Source organism: Pteronotus mesoamericanus, unplaced genomic scaffold, assembly GCF_021234165.1.
Source record: "Pteronotus mesoamericanus isolate MK-2021 breed Mesoamerican mustached bat unplaced genomic scaffold, CSHL_Meso_final contig_101, whole genome shotgun sequence".
In the NCBI taxonomy this organism is placed as follows: Eukaryota; Metazoa; Chordata; class Mammalia; order Chiroptera; family Mormoopidae; genus Pteronotus; species Pteronotus mesoamericanus.
In genome coordinates, this window is record NW_026555001.1 from 19,951,997 (window position 1) to 19,969,957 (window position 17,961).

Consider the following 17,961-nt stretch of genomic DNA (forward strand, 5'->3'; position numbering starts at 1 on the left):
GTTGCAGGTCACGGCCGCTGCGCCCGAGGTGCCGGGGAGCCGCTGTGCAGGAGCAGCGGCGAGGGGAGCCGCAGTGGCACCTCGCCTTCACCAGCGCTTGGGCCCGGCCCCCTAGTGCAGAGGGCAGATGAGCTATACTTGGCCATTTCTCTGATTTAGTTAAGCAAGGCCTCTGGAACGTCTCCACTCTCCTGAGGCAGATACCAGGGGGAAACAGAGACACGGGACGATAAACTTGTTCTGATGCCTCATACTCTGCTGCCACCCCAGAGGAGAGTGGACAGCTTAGGTCAGCCTCTCACTCCAGTCCCACATAAGCAAGAGACCAAGCTCGTCGCTCCTTGGCCCAGTGACCTCCGTCTGCAGTGAGTGGGCCCTGGCCCATTACACTGGAGTCAAGCAGAAAGAGAGAGCCCCGCTTTGCAGGCCTTTTGATGCGCGGTTGTTCCAGCCTCGGAAAAGCGGCCCAGTCAGTAAGCCGCTTGGACCCGCTCCTACTCCTCTGGAGCGCGGATTCCCACCGCCCAGCTACACGCCTGCGGGGGGGCGCAGGGCTCCACGGTCATAAAGGGCTGTGTTTCCCTCCATCCTCAGCCACTTGGTTTAATCTGTGGGGATTTTAATTCTTGTTTTCTTAAGAATGGCAATTGGGGCAGTTTGGGATAAAAGGAAGAAAGGAAACAAGGTAAATTGCAAAATGAATTTCCTAAACAGTTTCCCTTTCTTTAGCAATTCTTCAAGCTCCTAAAAATGGTTGTTCAGAAAGACCACAGTGAAATTTTAAAGCCTTGTGACCACTATCCCTCTGTTCTCTGGAGGGTAAGATTTTCAAGTCACTGGAAGGAGCCACTTATGTCACAGAATAGGTTCCCTTTAAGGTTGCGGAGTCAACACTTCAGTATCTGACTTTGGGGGAGGAGAGAGGCAGAAAGCCACCGGGGGCGTCCCTCCGCTTCTGGACCCTCCCCTTCGATGAGTGCGCTGGAGGGCCCGTCGCTTGTGCCCTGGGCCTGGCGAAGCTGGGAGCGGGGTGGAAATAGGGAGCTGAAGGCAGGACAGGGAGATCCGTCTGGGAGCGGGGAGGCCGCACGCGTGAGCACTAATTTAATCTCTTGGTAGGTAACTGGCTGCTTTATATCTGCCCTTTTGCTTCTTGGATTTAAAAAAAAAAAAAAACTGGTCAGGTGGGCATCCTTCAGAGAGGGAGAGAAAAAGTGGAGAAAGCAGGCATGACATCATTTTCCTGAGCCTCAAAGTAAAGGCAGAGAAAGGGTGCCTCCGCCCCAGCGCCTGTACTGCGGCTCCCCGTCGCCACGCAGGGCACGGCCCGGGGCCCTCCTACCGGGATCCACGCGTGACCTTAGCTGGCGAGCCTGTCAGTGGAGCCCCCGGGGAGCTCTGACTCTTTATGAACTGTTAGCTGAGGAAGCTGCACGCTGCCCAGGACAGCGCGGGCCTTATCCCTGCCACCTCACGGACCCCGCCGCTCATCCTGAGCCCGTCAGGGAGGGAGTCCCAGTCTCGGATCACTGGTGCCTGCCTTCATTTTGGAAGATATGCAGCCAAAAATACCCAAATGGCACTGCGGCTCGGGCTTCCGGTCTCGTTTATGAGTAAAACTTGGTGAGGATCCACTGAGTAGGCTGTGCGAGTGGTCGCTTGAGGCTGACGTTGTGCGTCACTGTTTGTTGGTTGAGGACTCTTCCATCCAGTGTCTTTCTCTGCTGTCACTTCAGCGGAATTCAATGTGCGTGTCTCTGTATGTATGTGGGGGGGGGGGTGAATAATGTACATAATAAAATTCTTTGCTTTAGGCTTAATAAACGTTTAACACGTTTATATTTTGAGCCTGACTTACGTCAAAAGGTAAGTCAGAAGAAAATATATTTTCTCAAAGTCTAGTTTAAGGCCATGTGGCTGTTTTTCCCTCCGACCTGGGCACAGCTCCCACTGTGGAGAAGAACCTGGACGGCCGTTGCTCCCAGCATTTCGCGGCCTAGGCCTAGGGGTCCCCTTGTCTGTACCATCACCACCACTGCAACGGCAACGCCTCTCTACGAGAGCTCGCTGGATGTCAAGTAGCTGGTGTGCTGTGCTCTCTACTGCGCACCACCCGCCTGCAAGGGCGCTATTTCTAGCCCCACTGGACAGAGGAGGAGGCGAGCACACAGAGGCCCAGTAACTGGCTGGAGGTAATGCTGCCAGGAGGAGGGAGAACCAAGATTCCGGCTTGGGTGGCCGCAGCCCAGGGCCCAGCTCTTACCTGCACACCCGCTGTGCTCTTCCCTGTAACTGCGCGGCGAGCGCCACACGTCAGCTCACCCTCAGGGAGCACAGGGGCTGTACAGAGGCCCTCCGCTGTGAGCGTGGGAACCCCGAAACCTCGCATGCTGCTCTGCTCGGGTCTGCGCCGCATCAGGAAGCAGGTCGCCCAGAGACTGCTGGCCGCAGTAAAGTGCAGCTCGCTCAAGTTCTGAGAAGAGCTAGTTTACACCAAACTCGGCTACATGGTGAGTTACATTCTAAGGAGCATCTAAAATTCCGTTTATCCATAAAGGTGACAAAAGAAAAGGTAGATAGATAGATAGATAGATAGATAGATAGATAGATAGAAATTCTAAGACAATGAAACACTCTTTCATTAGACCTGCAACTCCTATAATGCCTATAGTCCTGCTGGACTGCTGAATAGAGAGAAGCAATTCAGATAAGACATTTTTTTTTCCCTAGTTTTATTGAGATGTAATTGACACATAACATTGTACTAGTTTAAGGTATACTGCATACAACATAATGATTTGATATATGTGTATGTTATGAAATGATTACTACAATAAGGTTAGTTAACATCCATCACCGCACACAGGTACACATTTTTTTTCTTGTGATGAGAACTTGGAAGGTCTACTCTCTTAACTTTCAAATACACGAACAGCGTGTTAACTAGAATCGCCATGCTGCACATTGCTTTCTCAGGACTTACTCATCTTGTAACTGGAAGACTGTACCTTTTGACCCCTTCGCCCAATCCCCCCTCCCACCCCTGCCTCTGGCAACGACAGATCTATTCTCTGTTTCTATGAGTTTGCTTTTTCTTAGATCGCATATATGAGGGAGGTCAATAGAATATCTGTCTTCCTCTTTCTGACTGATTTCACTTAGCATAATGCCCTCAGGGTCCCTCCATATTGTTGCAAACGGCTAAATTATATATATAGCACCAGATAAAGATTTTGGGTATGGCTTTTTCATGTTTAATATTTTAAGATGTTGCTATATCATTACAAGTGATTTTTGTTAGTTATTAGCAAAATCACATTCATAAACTTGAGGCACACGATGGTTTCTAATATTTCTTTTGTTCTTACAATAAATCCTGTTATTAATGCATAAAAACCAGCAACTCAAAATGTATAACGACAGAGCTTTGCTGACTCCGAGGCCAGCACACAGGTTTGCTGCCCGGGCCACGCGCTCCACTTACCCTCTCGGTCTGTTGCGTTTACAGGCCAGTTTGGACACGCCTGTGTTTCCCCCGCTCTGGCAGCTTCTCCAGGGTCAGACTCTCTTACCTCCGAATCCCAGCCACTGAACCAATACCAGATGGGAGCTAAACCTAGAGTCATTTTTGGTGACTCTGTCAGTTTTGGCAGCAAAAAGTGAAAAGAGAAAAGAAAACAGAGCATGCGAAGTGACCAGTGAGGATCTCGGGTGGCTCAGGCCGCAGCAGCTTGCTGGGAAGCGTCAGCAGGGATGTGTCCCCTCGGCCATCCCGGGGAGTTGGAGGACAATAACGGCCGTGAGCACAGAGACTGTAGTAACCCTGACCCCACCTAGCTGCAGAAAACACGTGAGGAGAAGAACAGCACTGTCCTGGGAAATCAGAATCTGGGCCTGAGAAAATTAAATTTTGTGTTTAACAGAGAAATGGATTACTTAACATGACAACAGTTCAGGAGCCCAGAATAATTTCCATCTCAATATGTGTGCTTTTTATCAGTCCTCATGCATATCAAAGCAAGTGCCACGGAGAAATAACCCACAGAAAATAATTTATTTTCATATAAACCTCTGCATGTAAACATGCCGCTGAGAGCCTGCGAAGCTCAGGTGACATTTCCAGTATTTTCACAGCAGCTGCCAGCCCGTGGCGCGTGGGCCGCAGGAGGGTGGCACAGAAGGAAGGACCCTTGAAGTCGAGGGGTTGGGCGTGTGCCTGTCATGGCTCACCCCCATGTCGTACCCCGTTTTCAGGTCTGGCTTAAGACCTCCCAGTCTCCGGGTTTTGTGTTTTAATGACATTGGTCAGTTCATTGTTCACTGTAAACAGTAGTGAAAGGTCTTGATTAGGAATATTGTCTCTGAATTAAAACCCAGCTTTACAACTCACTAATTGTTTTAATGTAAGCAACTTAGTCTCTCTAAGCCTCAGCTGCCTTTAATGTAAAATACCTTCCCCAGATACTATTATAAGGACTCAGGGAGCACAGAGTTTAGCACAGCGCCAGGCACATTACTCTGTTTTCATCAGTTCCTCATCTGCTGTGATTCATTTTTACATATCGACATCATAATACCATACCCCCTTAACCCCTGTGCTTTAGTGTCCAGTTACTCCTTTCTACGCCACCTGTCCTCCCCTCCCCCAGTGCCTCCATACACCCCATCCTTTTTTAGTTTCCTGCTTAAGATTACAGATACAGAGTCCTCTGTTCAGATCTATTGCCTGTGACTAATAATCTATAGGGAACAGGAATGTCTTGGGCCAGTGTATGTGAAGGCATTAGAAATAACTACGTGTTTTACTTGTCAGCCAAGATTTTCACAGAGAGCCCTTCTCTATGAAAACATATTCTGAAGAAGAGCTTGAAAAACAAAAAACCAAGACATTACCCCACCAGAACTTAGACATTTAACCAAATACAGCCAGCTCTATCTGGTTACTGGCCGAGGAGGATCGAGAAATAAAATCAGATGCACGGATGGGAGCCTGTACTCCTCAGCGTTACACCACCTTGCACATTGGCGTCGCTCTGTGTTGAGGTTCCCTGCACCCGCCATGGGCAGCATGTGCCCTGTAACTCCTTGGACACGACTTGTCTCTTGAAACCGGAAGGCATCCCGCCCTGTAAGCCATGTTATTGCTCGTGCCCCGCTGGCTGACAGCTCCACAGCGTGGGGGAGGGATGGCCTCTCCCCAGTGCTGAGACTCTTCAGTCTGGGCCTCTCATTGGAGACGACTCAAGTAGTAATTACATCACCTAAAAGTAAATACAGAGCTCGCCATCGAAGCAGCCTAAAATGTCAGGCAGAAAGCAAAGCAGGTGTGTGTGCTGGTGGTGGTCTCCTTGTCCAAGGGGCTTGATGGGGGAGGTCTTTTCTGCCTTGACCCCTTGGGTGGGGGAGCCCAGCTTGTCCTGCTGAGGGGGTCCCCAGAGCGCCTTCCTCAGCGTCCAGGCATCTGCCAGCCAGAGCGTGCCCTGGGGCAGAGGAGCAGGCTCGGGGCCTGTGCACCCAAGTCTGAACTTCCTGATTCATCAACACTTTCTCCTACTCCGAGGAGGTGCTGGACAGTTGTGCACAGTGACTGTTCCAAACGCTGCTTCCTGGATGTAATTTAAAGGGTTCTTGGTGGTAAGGGGGGGGGGGGTGGCCTAGAGCAAACTGCAGGTATTGGCCTCCTGGATGGATAGGTAATGCCTGCAGACCGCGCGTGCTCCCAGCAGTGTTTCAAAGGAAAGCTGGAGCAGGGTGGTTGCTGAGGGATTCTGGGAAACGTGTATTTCCACAGCTGGACAGAACACCCGCCCCCGGCTGCGAGGTCGGGCGTGGCAGAGTTCCGCAGAGGCTGGCGCCAGGGCAGCAGAGCCAGACAAGTGCTGGCTCTCCAGGAAGCGAAGAGAACGCCGTAGTCTGCCGAGAGCCACGGCAAGAGGGACTTTGCTTTTTAGGGGCTTTGGCGTGCCCAGAAGTGGTTGTAGTGAGCAGAAATAGGGGCATGGGAAGAATAAGTTAAGTGAGAAATCCATGAGCCACCAATCCTTTGCCTCATTCAAAACTAAAGCTCCAGGTAACAACCAGAAAAATTTCTATGAAGCGATTCAGGATAGGTCTGCAACTCAATGTTTAGTTGTTAGTAATTGACCCTCCAGAGTACTACATTAAATATATTCCTTTTTAAAGTGTTTTATAACTAACCGTCTCTTTAAGTATTGGTTCAGTCATAATGTTATTGTAACAAAAGGCGGGTGCTTTTCTAAGGGCAGTTTCACCAGTTCCTAGTCAGTTGATGGCTATAGTGATTGATACAGCAAAATCATCCAGTGGGCGATCACCTGTGTTTCCCACATCCCCTTCCGCCACCACTTGATCCCCTCCAATCACTTCGCCATTGCAGCCAAAGTAAGTTTCCTCCATTCAGACCTGATCACGTCACATCATTGTGTGAAGTCACTTGGTAGCCCCTGTGGACTTCCAGAGCAGTGCACGGCCTCCTCAGCATGACACAGAAGTTCATGACCCAGTGCCTCCCTGCCTTGCCAGTCTCGTCCCCCACCATCCTACGTCCCAGCCTTACGGAGTTCCTTCCGATTCCCAAGCATGCCATGCTCCTTCAGATGTTTTACTTCGCGTGGCTGCTCCCTGCTTTGTGCTCCCCCAACCTGAAGACTCAACTCCAGCATTAACTCTCTGGGGAACCGTTTCCTGCCCATGGGCTCCTTCCAGCTGTCCCTTGTCCGGGCTCTGTGTCATCTTCTGTACACGGTGTCTCCAGCCGTCCCCCACCAGAAAGTGTGTCGTCTTATCTGTATCCCAGGTTCTTAACACAGGGTCGATGCTCATTAAGTATTTGCTGAACGGATTAATGAATAAGTGTTTGAGCGAGCGAGCGAATGTGGTGTATTACAGAAACTACAAGTGAGTGTAACTGGCCACTTAAGGGCGGGAGCCAGGCATAGCTCTTTTTTTCAGTGACAACAGATGTCATAGGATCTTTAAAAATTTTTTGGTAGAAATTACCACTAGATACCTCTCTGAATAAGATTTCACTTTCGTTGCCTTTTTGTTTTAGAAATACAGAAGAACTAGAACCTAGATTTTAGTGGAGGACAGCCTAGAGCTAGACACATGGTAGGTGCTTATTATAAATGTGTGTGCATAGACACATGTACGTACTTATATATACATATATGCATGTGTGAACCCATACACATATATTTGTGTGTGTGTGTGTGTGTGAGAGAGAGAGAGAGAGAGAAAGAGAGAGAGAGAGAGAGAGAGAGATGGTCAGCTGTAGATCAGTCTTACTTAGTAAGGCCTCAGAGAAGACTTATCTCCATCCAATCTGCCTGCGGTCACCTGAGGTGGGATTGAGTATAACACCTCCCCACAGAATCCACGTACTCTCCTGCCACGTGAATCTATTTGTAAAAATGTCATAGACACTCTTGAGGTTCTGATCACATTTCATCAAGAAGCCTCAGTCTACCTGATTCATCTTTGCGTCCATTCAACAAACATGCCCCATACGCCTACCATTGGCTGTGTGAAAACCATTAAGCGTGTAACGAATGGTTACTAGTCATTCGGCAGTGATTTCATCTCAATAACTCTTTTTGTTCTCATTTGTCATCTCTCCAGAGTCCTTCCCAGCCCCAGTACACATGCAGCTTTGCTGGCGAGTCCTTTTAGTGAATCGTGGGTGGTCTGTCACACAAGGCTCTCCCTGCCGGGTTGCTTCCTGTCACGGGCCTCTCAGCTCACTCCCACAAACCACAAGGGCTCGCTGCCTTGGAAGAGCCCCTCTCTGGAGGGAGCCTTGGGACTGGCATGCAGGGCCAGGCATGGGGGACGTTTTCCAAGCAGGTTGTTGCTATCATACCTGTATTGGAGGTGAAAGTGTTTTCCAATAAAATGTTTTTGTCTTGTCTTTTAGCTTACATTTTACTATGGAACTATAGATCCTTGGTGTCCAAAAGAGTACTATGAAGACATAAAGAAAGATTTTCCAGAAGGAGATATTCGACTCTGTGAGAAAAATATCAGACACGCTTTTGTCCTCTACTCTAACCAGGAAATGGCTGAGATGGTAGCTGACTGGCTAAAGGATGATCTGGCCAAAATAGAAGCAGAGGCATAAGGAGACAAGGACTGACTGCTGGCGCAGAGAGGCAGGGGCCCTGACTCTTAGCAGGAAGTAGTAGACTTAGTAGGTAAATGCTTTATTTCAATATTTGATATTGGAAGTAAAAAAAAGTGAGAACCTCTTAGCTTAAAAATTACCAGCTCCCAGTTTCCCATGGTACAAGGCTGAAGCAAACATAGTTAATGAAACATTCCTTATGTTTAACCACACACTTTCCCAGACTCAGGAACATAGGGATCTAAACAGGTCTCTGAGGTTTGCAAGAGATGCCCTGGGGCACCATGCAGTTTATGTTGGTAGGCAGGATCCTTGCAGACAAAAGGAAGTCTGAACTTAGTTGATTTTGACTTACATTATAGAAAACGGTCTCCTAGAGGAGATGAGGAGATACCTGCTAGAAAATATAAAAGAGATCAGTGAATGTTCCATGTATGGTCAGATACTTGAAGAGTATAAGCTCACCAGGAGGTTACCCTCACACTCCAGATCTTGGCAGTGGACCAGAGTATCCCTTAAGGACAGAAGCCAGAGATCACCCAAAGCAGAGGCCTTGGCTGAGGTCATCAGAATCAGGCCGGGTCCCGGGACAGCCTGCAGGCAGACCTGTGTCACAAACCACCAAGTCAGCCTCGTATCTGGCCACCAGTGGCACAGGCCACGCGGAGCCCACCTCAGGGGCAGCACTGCCCGTGCCAGGACTGTGACTTCCTGGTCTACCTGCGCCAGACAGAGACTCTACTTCACCGGACATTCCTCTGCTCAACTAAGCAGACAAGAGTTGTCGAAGGATCCTGACTGCGTCTCCTGCCACAAGACAGCCAGCGGGCTCCGGGCTGGGCCTTAGCCTGCCGGGTTGGGAGCTCACTGCAGGCTCCGTGTCTCCAGAGCAAGGACCAGGAGGCCCTGGGCTGTCCCAGGTCAGCCTGTCCCTACCAAACACAGTTACCCCTTCTGTGCTTTCCTTCCTGAGGACCAGCAATGAGACAAGTGCCATGCTAGGCATTGAGGATAGAGTCTGAACTACTCTTAATGTCTTAATGTCAACTAGGATAGAGTTGACATTATGATTCCTATCTTCTGATGATCTTCCACTAAGTCATTTTCAAAAGGGCACCTTTAAATTGCTAAATAGAGAATTACCATTACCATAAATGATTGTTCCATTTCTGCATTAGCATATTAGTTGTAAAGGAATTGTTTTACTAATGAACCAAAACAAGTCATTGAGTTATATAAATTCACCTCCTGTGGGCACCTTGAGATCCAGTGGAGGAGCAGCTTATTCACCAGCCTAGAGGGGGCCAACAATATTGCTGCCTTCCCCAAACTGACTCAATCCTGGGGCCTTGGGAGCCAATAAATGGCACCGAGCGCAGTGATGGCCCACCACAGATCAGAAACATTCGGTTTTCTCCTGGAGGAATCCCTCGGGCTTAAGGACAATGGGGTGTTGGCCTTCCTCTCAAAACCTAAGACCCCTATGAAAGATTCGGCCCTGGTACTCTGCCAACCCCGTGGTGAGCACTTAAGCAGTTACTAGTAGATGGGGGCTTCTGCAGCAGAGTAAATGGCTTCAGAGGGGCAGATCCAAGCTCCAGGCAAGAAGCAATCTTGGCTCCAGAGAGGAGCCAGCGCACACCTAGGCCACTGGCACGGGGCCGCACATGTGTTCCCTACTGGCACCTGCAGGGAAGGCTTTCGAGAGATCTGGCATTAGCGGTTGAGACTCCCAGCTCGGAAGTGCCTTGCATATGGGAGGTGCTCAGTGTTGGAGCAAGTACTGGGTGAATTGTATCTACTGAAACAAAGACCAGCGGCCTCAGCTTGTTTTAGCATCATTTCACAACCTTACTCCATGTTTCAAAAGTCCACAAGTGTGAAATTATCTTTTTGTTTCTCAGAGCTTCCAAAATGATCACAAGTAAAATGATAAAATATTACTGGCTCTCATTCCTGTTTATCATCTAAGCATCAAATAAATTTTTGAAATAAATGTTTCTCCAGCACTTACGAGCTTGCCTGGCCCGATCTCCGTGTGTTGGGGGAGGAGGGGCACAGTCTGAGCAGTACTCCTGAGTCGCTCAGGTCAGAGTCGCTCTGTGAAATGGAAAAGGCACTTTTCTCAAAGTTTCTTTTAGAGAAGGAAGAATCAGATTTCAGGAGGTTGAAGCTCATTTTATTTCAGTAGGAATTAAACACAAGACCCTATAAATGCGTCCATGCATCTAATGCGATGATATGAGGCGACGAGGTACGGGAGGGAACTCCAGAGGCCTTACAATCTGTGCCGTTTGTAGGCAGCTCTGTCGAATTTCTCCATGCCTCGCTGCTCATTCATAATATAGGGTTAATAATAATGCATACCTCATACCGCTGGAAGGATTAGAGAAGATGATAAAATTAAAGCATTTAGCACAATGCCTGACCAAGAGTATCTTAATTAAAGATGGGCAATAATAATAATGCTTATTATTATTAATGCTTATAATACCAAAAATAAAAGACTGAGATTGATAAGCAGTAGATGAAATCTATTTTCCCAAGCATTTCTGCCTGTATGTCCCAGTCAGCCACATGGATGGTCCTTGTCAAAGACGTAACTTCATATGGGGCTGTCCAATGGGAACAAAAAGCCTAAACTAGAGTGTGGCCAGTGCCTGCGGTGGTTCCTGGTCTGCTCTGCACCCTGGGACGGGATTGCCCAGGCAGTGAGCCCCGTGGCCCTTGTAGCAGATGTCCAAGGATCCGGGGCCCTCTGGCCCTCTGACCAGGGCCCTCTGGCCCTCTGTTCTGCCACTTAATCCCTGGACAGCCAGTGCCCAGACTTTGGATCTGGGGAGGGGGTTGGTTGGTTGGTTTTAAATGGGGGCAAATGAGGTGACACACATGATACGGAGCATCCTGTCTGGCTTGTGGTTGATGAGGTATAAAATGGTACCTAAAGGAAAATGATAGCAAACTTATTTTTCTTTTACTCTCTCTTGTCTTTGGTGCAGTGGAGGACCCCCGATACTCGGTTTCTGCATTGCTTCACCCAGCCTGAAACTTGATTCTCGCCGTCTTAGCATTTCTGGTTCACAGTGGGGGGAGGGAGGGTGCGAGGCAGCAGGGAGACACTTGCTCACCAGGCTCCGCCATCTGGCCCCGCACCATGCAGAACTCACACACACAGCCAAGATGCTCCAACATCACCTTGAGGGGCTTACAGTCCATTTGGAAAAGTGCAGGGAGCCAAGTGTTTCTTAAGTCACACCAGGCGTTGCCTTTGTTCCTGGCCTTCTCTTGTAGGAGAGGATATACGTGGCTCCTCTTTCTCTTGGGGGGGTGGGGTTTCAGGGGCCATCAGTGGCTGGAAGTATATGTGAAACTCCACGTGCTCTGTGAGCAAATACACCCGTGAGGCCTATTGGCCAAAGCTCTCCTGCAGGAGGGCCAGGGACAGAAAAGCTTTCCTTTTCCAAGGGGCTGGGATTCCTGCCTGTGCCCGAAGAGATGTAGGTGGGTGATCACATTGATCCAGGTGTCAGTGGGCAGACGTGGCCCGTGGGCCTGTCCTCTTCCACCAGACTGGAGGCCTCCAGGGCAAGACTGGCGAGGTCAGCGAAGGCTCTGGGTTGCCCTGGCTCTGTTGAGCCAACTCCTTGGAGGAGAGAGAAGTGAGGAGGAGGCTGCTCCTAGAGCCAGGGAGACAGTGGAACTTGGCTGGGGTTGAGGAAGGAAGCGTGAAGCCAGAGAGAGAACCCGCGCTCACCCTACACTTTCACAGCATCTCCTTTAGGCTCCTATGAGCAGGTCATGGTTATACTCATTTCACAGGTGACCAGGGAGGTGCAGAGGTGAGGGACTTGCTCAGGATCTCACAGCTACCGAGTGGCCACGCGGATCCGAGTACAGCCCCTGCTCCAGAGCCCGCCTTCGTCACCTCCTGTCCTCAGTCTCGTGCTGCCCCTTGGAGGCCACACGGGGCAGCCGGGCGGGCACGGAGGGTTGGGAGTCAGGGGAGGGGCATGTGAGGGCCGGGCTGGCAGGGAAGTGAAGAGTAGGTGGTGGGAAGCAAGTGAGGAGTTTTAAAAGAACAAAAGATACAATAGGCCAGTTTTCAGGGTGGGGAAGTGGCTCAGGCAGTGCATTTGGGGGAAGAAGGCCCGCGCGCCAGAGGACGTGCTGAACGTTTGCCTTTGCCACAGCCACGACACTCGGGACGCGCCAGCCCCTCTGCAGGTGCGCTGAGCACAACACCTCTGCCATCAACTGCTCCAGCTTTCAGGGTGCCCCTGCCACTACCCCATCCCCTGGAGGCGTGGCCCAAAACGCCAACTGCGCCTGCCTCCCGGGGCTCGCTTTCTCCCCTCTCTCCAAGCCCTGGTGGTCCCCTGGCCATGGCTCTATGGAAGTATTTACCGTGATTGCAGGAACTCCGTTCTTACCAGCCTGCACCTCCTGGCTGTCCACACCCCTTCCTGCCCCTGAAAGGGGCCTCCGAGGAGGCAGACCTGGGTCTCAGTCATCTCTGTATTCTCAGGGCTTGAAGGATAGGCCCGCCACATGGATTAGTCAATACCTTTTGTTATCTAAGTTAATGGAAGTTTCTACCGCGCCTAACAGGCAAGCTCTCAAAACCACAACTCTCCGTCGGTCCAACGAGCCGGGAATCACCGCCCAGGGACTCCAGGCCCCTGAGGACCGAACTCGTAAATGCACGTGTGAAGTGGGCCTGCTCTGTTACCTCTTGGCAGCTGGTCAGAGAGATCCCAGGACAAGGACTGTTCACCTTCTGGCTCGGGGGGACGACAGGAAAGCAAGGCCACTCCGCCTCGAGGCCCATTGTTCTCACCCCCCTCCAGCTGCAACTATTCCTTCCATTCTCCTAAGATTAGAAAACCTCTGGGGTTTGGGTATTGGCGACTACCAAATATGTGGATATTATTCGTTGCGCACCAACCCCATACAGCGCCCCAAGAGGGAGTTCCAGCACCAGCACAAGACTGTGCTCTGGGGCAGCACTGCGTTTTCATTTTCTATTGCATTCCTCAGACATTCTGGCCGAGGGGCCCGTGCTGACCTCCCCCGGCCCCACACACACACACACACACCCCCCTGCCCCCACGTCGGGACAGACTTCCTTGCTGGGTAAGTCCATGGGAAAATTCCTCTTCCGCGGGAGGGGAATGTGACCCTGTGACTGGGCGTCCATCACAGGCAGGGGTGCGGGTGCACCTGCAGGGCCAGCCTCCCCCGGACCCTCCTGCAGGGGCGAGGATCCCGCCCTCGCAAACCCACCCCGCTCGGGCCCTCCATGAACATCTGGGCTTCCTCCTACTGGCACTGCTGCAGGGCTGCGCACCTGCATGTGATTAGGGCTCGGCAGACGCCCACAGCCCTACGTCCGTGGCTACACAACGGTGACACGTTGCGGTGGACGGGTTTGTCCCCCATCACTGTTCCGCCTGAGGAGAGTGTATAGCATCCCCGGGGCACAGGAGCGCAGGGCCTGTGACCAGGTCAGGCTGCTCCGCCCTCCATGGCGCCTCGCCAGGCACCAGGGCGCACGGGGGCGGGGGCCGGAGAAGCCAGCCGTCACCTTGTAGCCTCAGGGGTCGCAGAGCCTTTCAGAGGAGCCGTGTCCGAGGTTGGGAGATGAGATGGGCTCTTAAACACCACCCCGGCTTTCCTTTCTGTAACTGCCCTGTAACTGCCGCTTCGCTTCTGAAAGTGTCATCGTCTGATCGCAGAATGAGGGGCTGGGTCAAGGAGAGACCGAAAAATAAGAAAATGAAGAACTGCTATAAATGAAGGGCTATTGTGGTCAAAGCAGGACCAGACTACACTCTTTGATGGCAGAATCATAAGGCTTATGCATGTATTGTCCCTCCCAAATGAGTTGGTTAAAGGAGAACTGAAATTTTATTCCAAAGAGAGAGACTCCTTTAATTAGTGGCAATGAGGTTAAGGACCAAAAAGGGAGCAGACTTTGTTGAGCTTTTCTCCAGAGAGAGACTCACGGCCGCGGGGACTGGCATGAACACCCTCGGGCCGCCGGAGCCCCGTGGGCGGGCGGACGCGCACCGCCCTTCGCCAAATGCTGGGTCACGCAGGCCCACGTCCCACAGGAGCTACTCCCGGTAACAAGTCATCGTGAGGGCAGGTCCCTGTTACCTCCCCGCAGTGGCCGCTCCATCACTACTCCTGTCCCAGAAACACGAAGCAGCAGATGAAAGAGCTTTCCCCTTCACCTGCAGGGAAAGGTAGCTGTGAGGGCTGCGGAGCCGCAGAAAGCTGTGGGGAGGGTCCTCTGCGCCGCTGGAGGGCGGGGAGGGGCGGAGATCTGGAAGGACTCACGTTCGCATCACTGAGCGTGGACCTCTGTACTCACCTCCAAGAGTCCTGACCAAAAGGGCCCCGCACTGGGGGACCCGAGGCCTCGCTGGGCACGGAGACAGGTCCCACAGCACAGGCGACACAGGAAAACAAACGCCCCCGCCCCAGCTGCTGACAGTGGCAGCGCTTGCTCGCTGCACACGACCGTGCTCATTTTCCAGAGAGAAAATGTTTCTCACTGCATTTTGGCCTCTTCTCCCCTGAACCCAAGCCGGTATCTCCCTTCCGGGGCAGCGGCGGCCTGCAGTGTGGGGCCGAGCACAGGGTCCTATGGGTGTTGCGCACGTCACAAGACCCAGGGAGCAAGCCCCACTCCCGAGGCCCCCATCCTGGGGGACAGTTCCACATAAAAGCCTGAAGTGTTTCAAGGGGGGATGATAAGCATAAAGACTAATTAATGAGCCCAGGGCTCCCAGGCACCCCATTTTAATGCAGTCACTGCTAACACCTACATGGTTGATGACTATTCTCAGTGTTGAGAACAACAAACAAGTCTAACACAGAACAACAAGTCAAAAGCAGGTCCCCAAAGACCAGCCAGCAGGAGTTTTATCAATAAAATATTTAATCAACTTAACTGTACATAATATCAAAAGGGTTAATGAAGAGTATACAAGCATGTGTAACAAATATATACCGCTATGTAATTGTCAAGAAAAATAGAGATTGCTGTTGTACAGTTCATTTACATTTCAATATGTACAATCTATTTAAACTTGAGAATACATATACACAGTGGATTTGTACCTGCCCTTGAAGAGCTAGCAGGCCAGGGCACGGGCAGCATTCCCCGCGTCAGCTCCTGCTGCCCGAAGGGCCAGGCCGGGGAGCCGGGGACACCACTCCTCCGGCCCCCAGGCCTTGGAGTTCTGCTCTGGCCCAGCCAGTCCTGGGAGACTGCCCCCAAAGGAGAGCTTGGCTGGAGTTCAATGAGGGTTTAAAAAGCACCTCCTTTCCCCTTCTTACTCCCGAGCCAAGCTGAAAAACAGCGAGTGTCGTTGCAAAATGGAAGGGACTTCTGACCACCCCCAAATAATTAATTTTGTCAACAGCGTCTAAGGGAACTGGCGTGTTTCTGACACCATAGCCATCACTTCGAGTTTTGCCCTTTTCCTTAAAATCGCTGTTGTGGAGTCGAGCGCACAGGCTTGTTAGAGGGCAGCACGCCCGTCCTGCCGGATGCCGCTGCCCACCCAGGACCTGCGCAAACAAACCGTCCTGGTGAGAAGAGCTGATGCTTTATATAGTTTTTAGGGGGGGAAAAAAACCCACAAAACTTCAGATTCCCGTTGTCATCTGCTGAAGGGCAAGTCATGGTCAGCATCTTCATCCTTATAAAAAATGCATTAACTTTTTATTTGGGGTGAAATACTTCCAGCCAAAAAACCTAAAGTGACACAAGTGTGATTCCTTATCACAGAAAATGTAAAAGTTGTTCACACCACAGTATAAAGTAAAATGCAAAAAAAAAGAAAAGAAAAGAAAAAAATGACCCTGCGGATCATTTGCTGATGTTCAATCTGGGATACGTCCAACGTGGAGGCTGCCAGAGACGCTCCCCTCTGCAGGGTCTCTGTTCCTAGCCTGGGACACGTGAGCATTTCCCAGCCAGAGAACACGTTTTATCCCGAGCTCACTTTCTTCCTGAACTGGATTATCATTTTCTAAACAGAATGCTGAGCGGCTGACTGTGCCCCGACTCTGACAGTTCCCGGCCCAGATATATATTTAAGTTGCAAAGAAATAAGCCCTGTTCGCGGGCACACCCCTTCCCCAAGCAGTCTGCTCACACTTCAAGCCACGCTGTTGCTGCGCCGAGCCACGGAGGAAGCTCGGACTTGTGTATCTTTTAATGCCCCAGGCAGCCTTCAGTCACTCAGAGATAAACATGCAGACAAGGAAGGTCCTTCGACATACCTTGTCACCATTTTTCAGGCTCACTCACTCCACTGAAAAACCCAGGCTAGGCTGCCCGTGTGTGTGAGGTCTGAGAGAAGCCAGGCTCGATGGTGAGACAGTACGTACAACAGGTACAAACTGTGTGCAGTTTGCCCAAACTGCCAGCTCACTGGCCTACGTGCTGCGCTTCCCAGAGTACGGTCCTGGGGGTGTCCTCAAGGGGAGGGGGCCTGTGCGCCTGGGACCGGTGCACTTGCCTCTCACTCAGCAGGATTCCTATGAACAAGCCTTACAGGGAGTCTAGATTTTGTCAGCCAGGAGAACACCTCAGCCCTGAGAGGTTCTGCCAAGGTTCTAGATTCTGGCCGTCAAGTGTCTGAGTGGGATCTAGGCCCAAAACCGGCCCCTGACCCCCGTTGCCAGATGGCACAACAGGGTGTTGTTGTTGCCAACACTGGTTAGATGGAGCAGCACAGAATTGATTCTGCAAGAAGACAGCCCCTGGCCCACCCCCTGCCTGACCAAGCCTCCAGCCACTGCCCCACCACTGCCTGTTTGCCAGTTGCTCAAACGATGGATGAGAAGAGAAATGCAAAAGCAAAACGCTGGCCACCTCCTTGCAGGTCTCTGCTGCCAGGCCTGAAGGAGCTGGGAATGAGACTGTCAGAAGCTTCTCCTTGCTTTTCGAGACAATTTATTCCATATCCCATTAGAAAAAAAGAATGAAAATTTCTGCAGAAGAAAGTTTGTCAGGCACAAAAAAAAAAAAAAAAAAAAGTGCACACTGTGCTTCAGACACCAGCACGCTAAGCTGTCCTGCCAACACGCTCAGCCCACCCCGGAGGCGCCTCTCTCAGGAGCGGCCACGAACGCCACGGCCATCTTGCCACTGGGCGGAGGGGGGGCGGGGTGCAGGTAGAAAAAGCAGTGCTTTCTTGAGCCCGCACAGATGCAGGGAGGGGCCTTCAGGACTGCTCTGGGAGGTCCACACGGCTGGCGGAATCTGACCGTCGCCCACTGACCATGTACTTTTAAATATAAGCATGACCTGAAATGCGAACTAATTTTCTGTGGCCTCACCCTCTTCAACTGCACCGCCCTCGGTGGCTCTGCTGTAACACCTCCTGCTGCCATGAAGCACCAACCCATACCTTCTTCTGGCCGGAAGATTCTGTGGCCAGGTCCCAGGCCCGCTGTAGATGCGGCGGCTGCACCTGCGATTATGGTGACACTAGTGCGTGAACGTCATAAGCAGAAAACATCCCTGAACTCTGAACGAACGAACCCCCACGGCAGACGTCAGGCCCCCAGTCACCCCCACGGCGATGGAGGCTGACTCCCCGCCCTCTCCCTGTGGTCGCTGCCGCGCGGCTGGCTCTCCACAGACGGGAAGGGTGGCCCTCCTGGAAAGAACAGGCTTCTCTCACCTGCAGCCTCCTTGCGAGTGACCTGCTTGTGCATGTCCACGCTCTGGGCACAGATGGAAATCCGGCACAAAGGGAGAAGCCTGCCTGGCCTAAATGGCCAGAAGGCTCTGG

General features: G+C 51.5%; 1 protein-coding gene across 3 annotated transcripts in view; it reads left to right on the forward strand.

Moving 5' to 3' along the window:
* LDAH (lipid droplet associated hydrolase) overlaps positions 1–10,548 on the forward strand; it is a 78,380-nt gene extending 67,832 nt beyond the window's left edge. For all 3 annotated transcript variants that reach the window (XM_054569214.1, XM_054569207.1, XM_054569223.1), the window contains one exon: positions 7,937–10,548. In XM_054569214.1, coding sequence (XP_054425189.1) covers positions 7,937–8,140 — 204 coding nt within the window. In that variant the 3' untranslated portion in view covers positions 8,141–10,548. The remainder of the gene's footprint in view (positions 1–7,936) is intronic.
* The last annotated feature ends 7,413 nt before the right edge of the window (positions 10,549–17,961 follow it).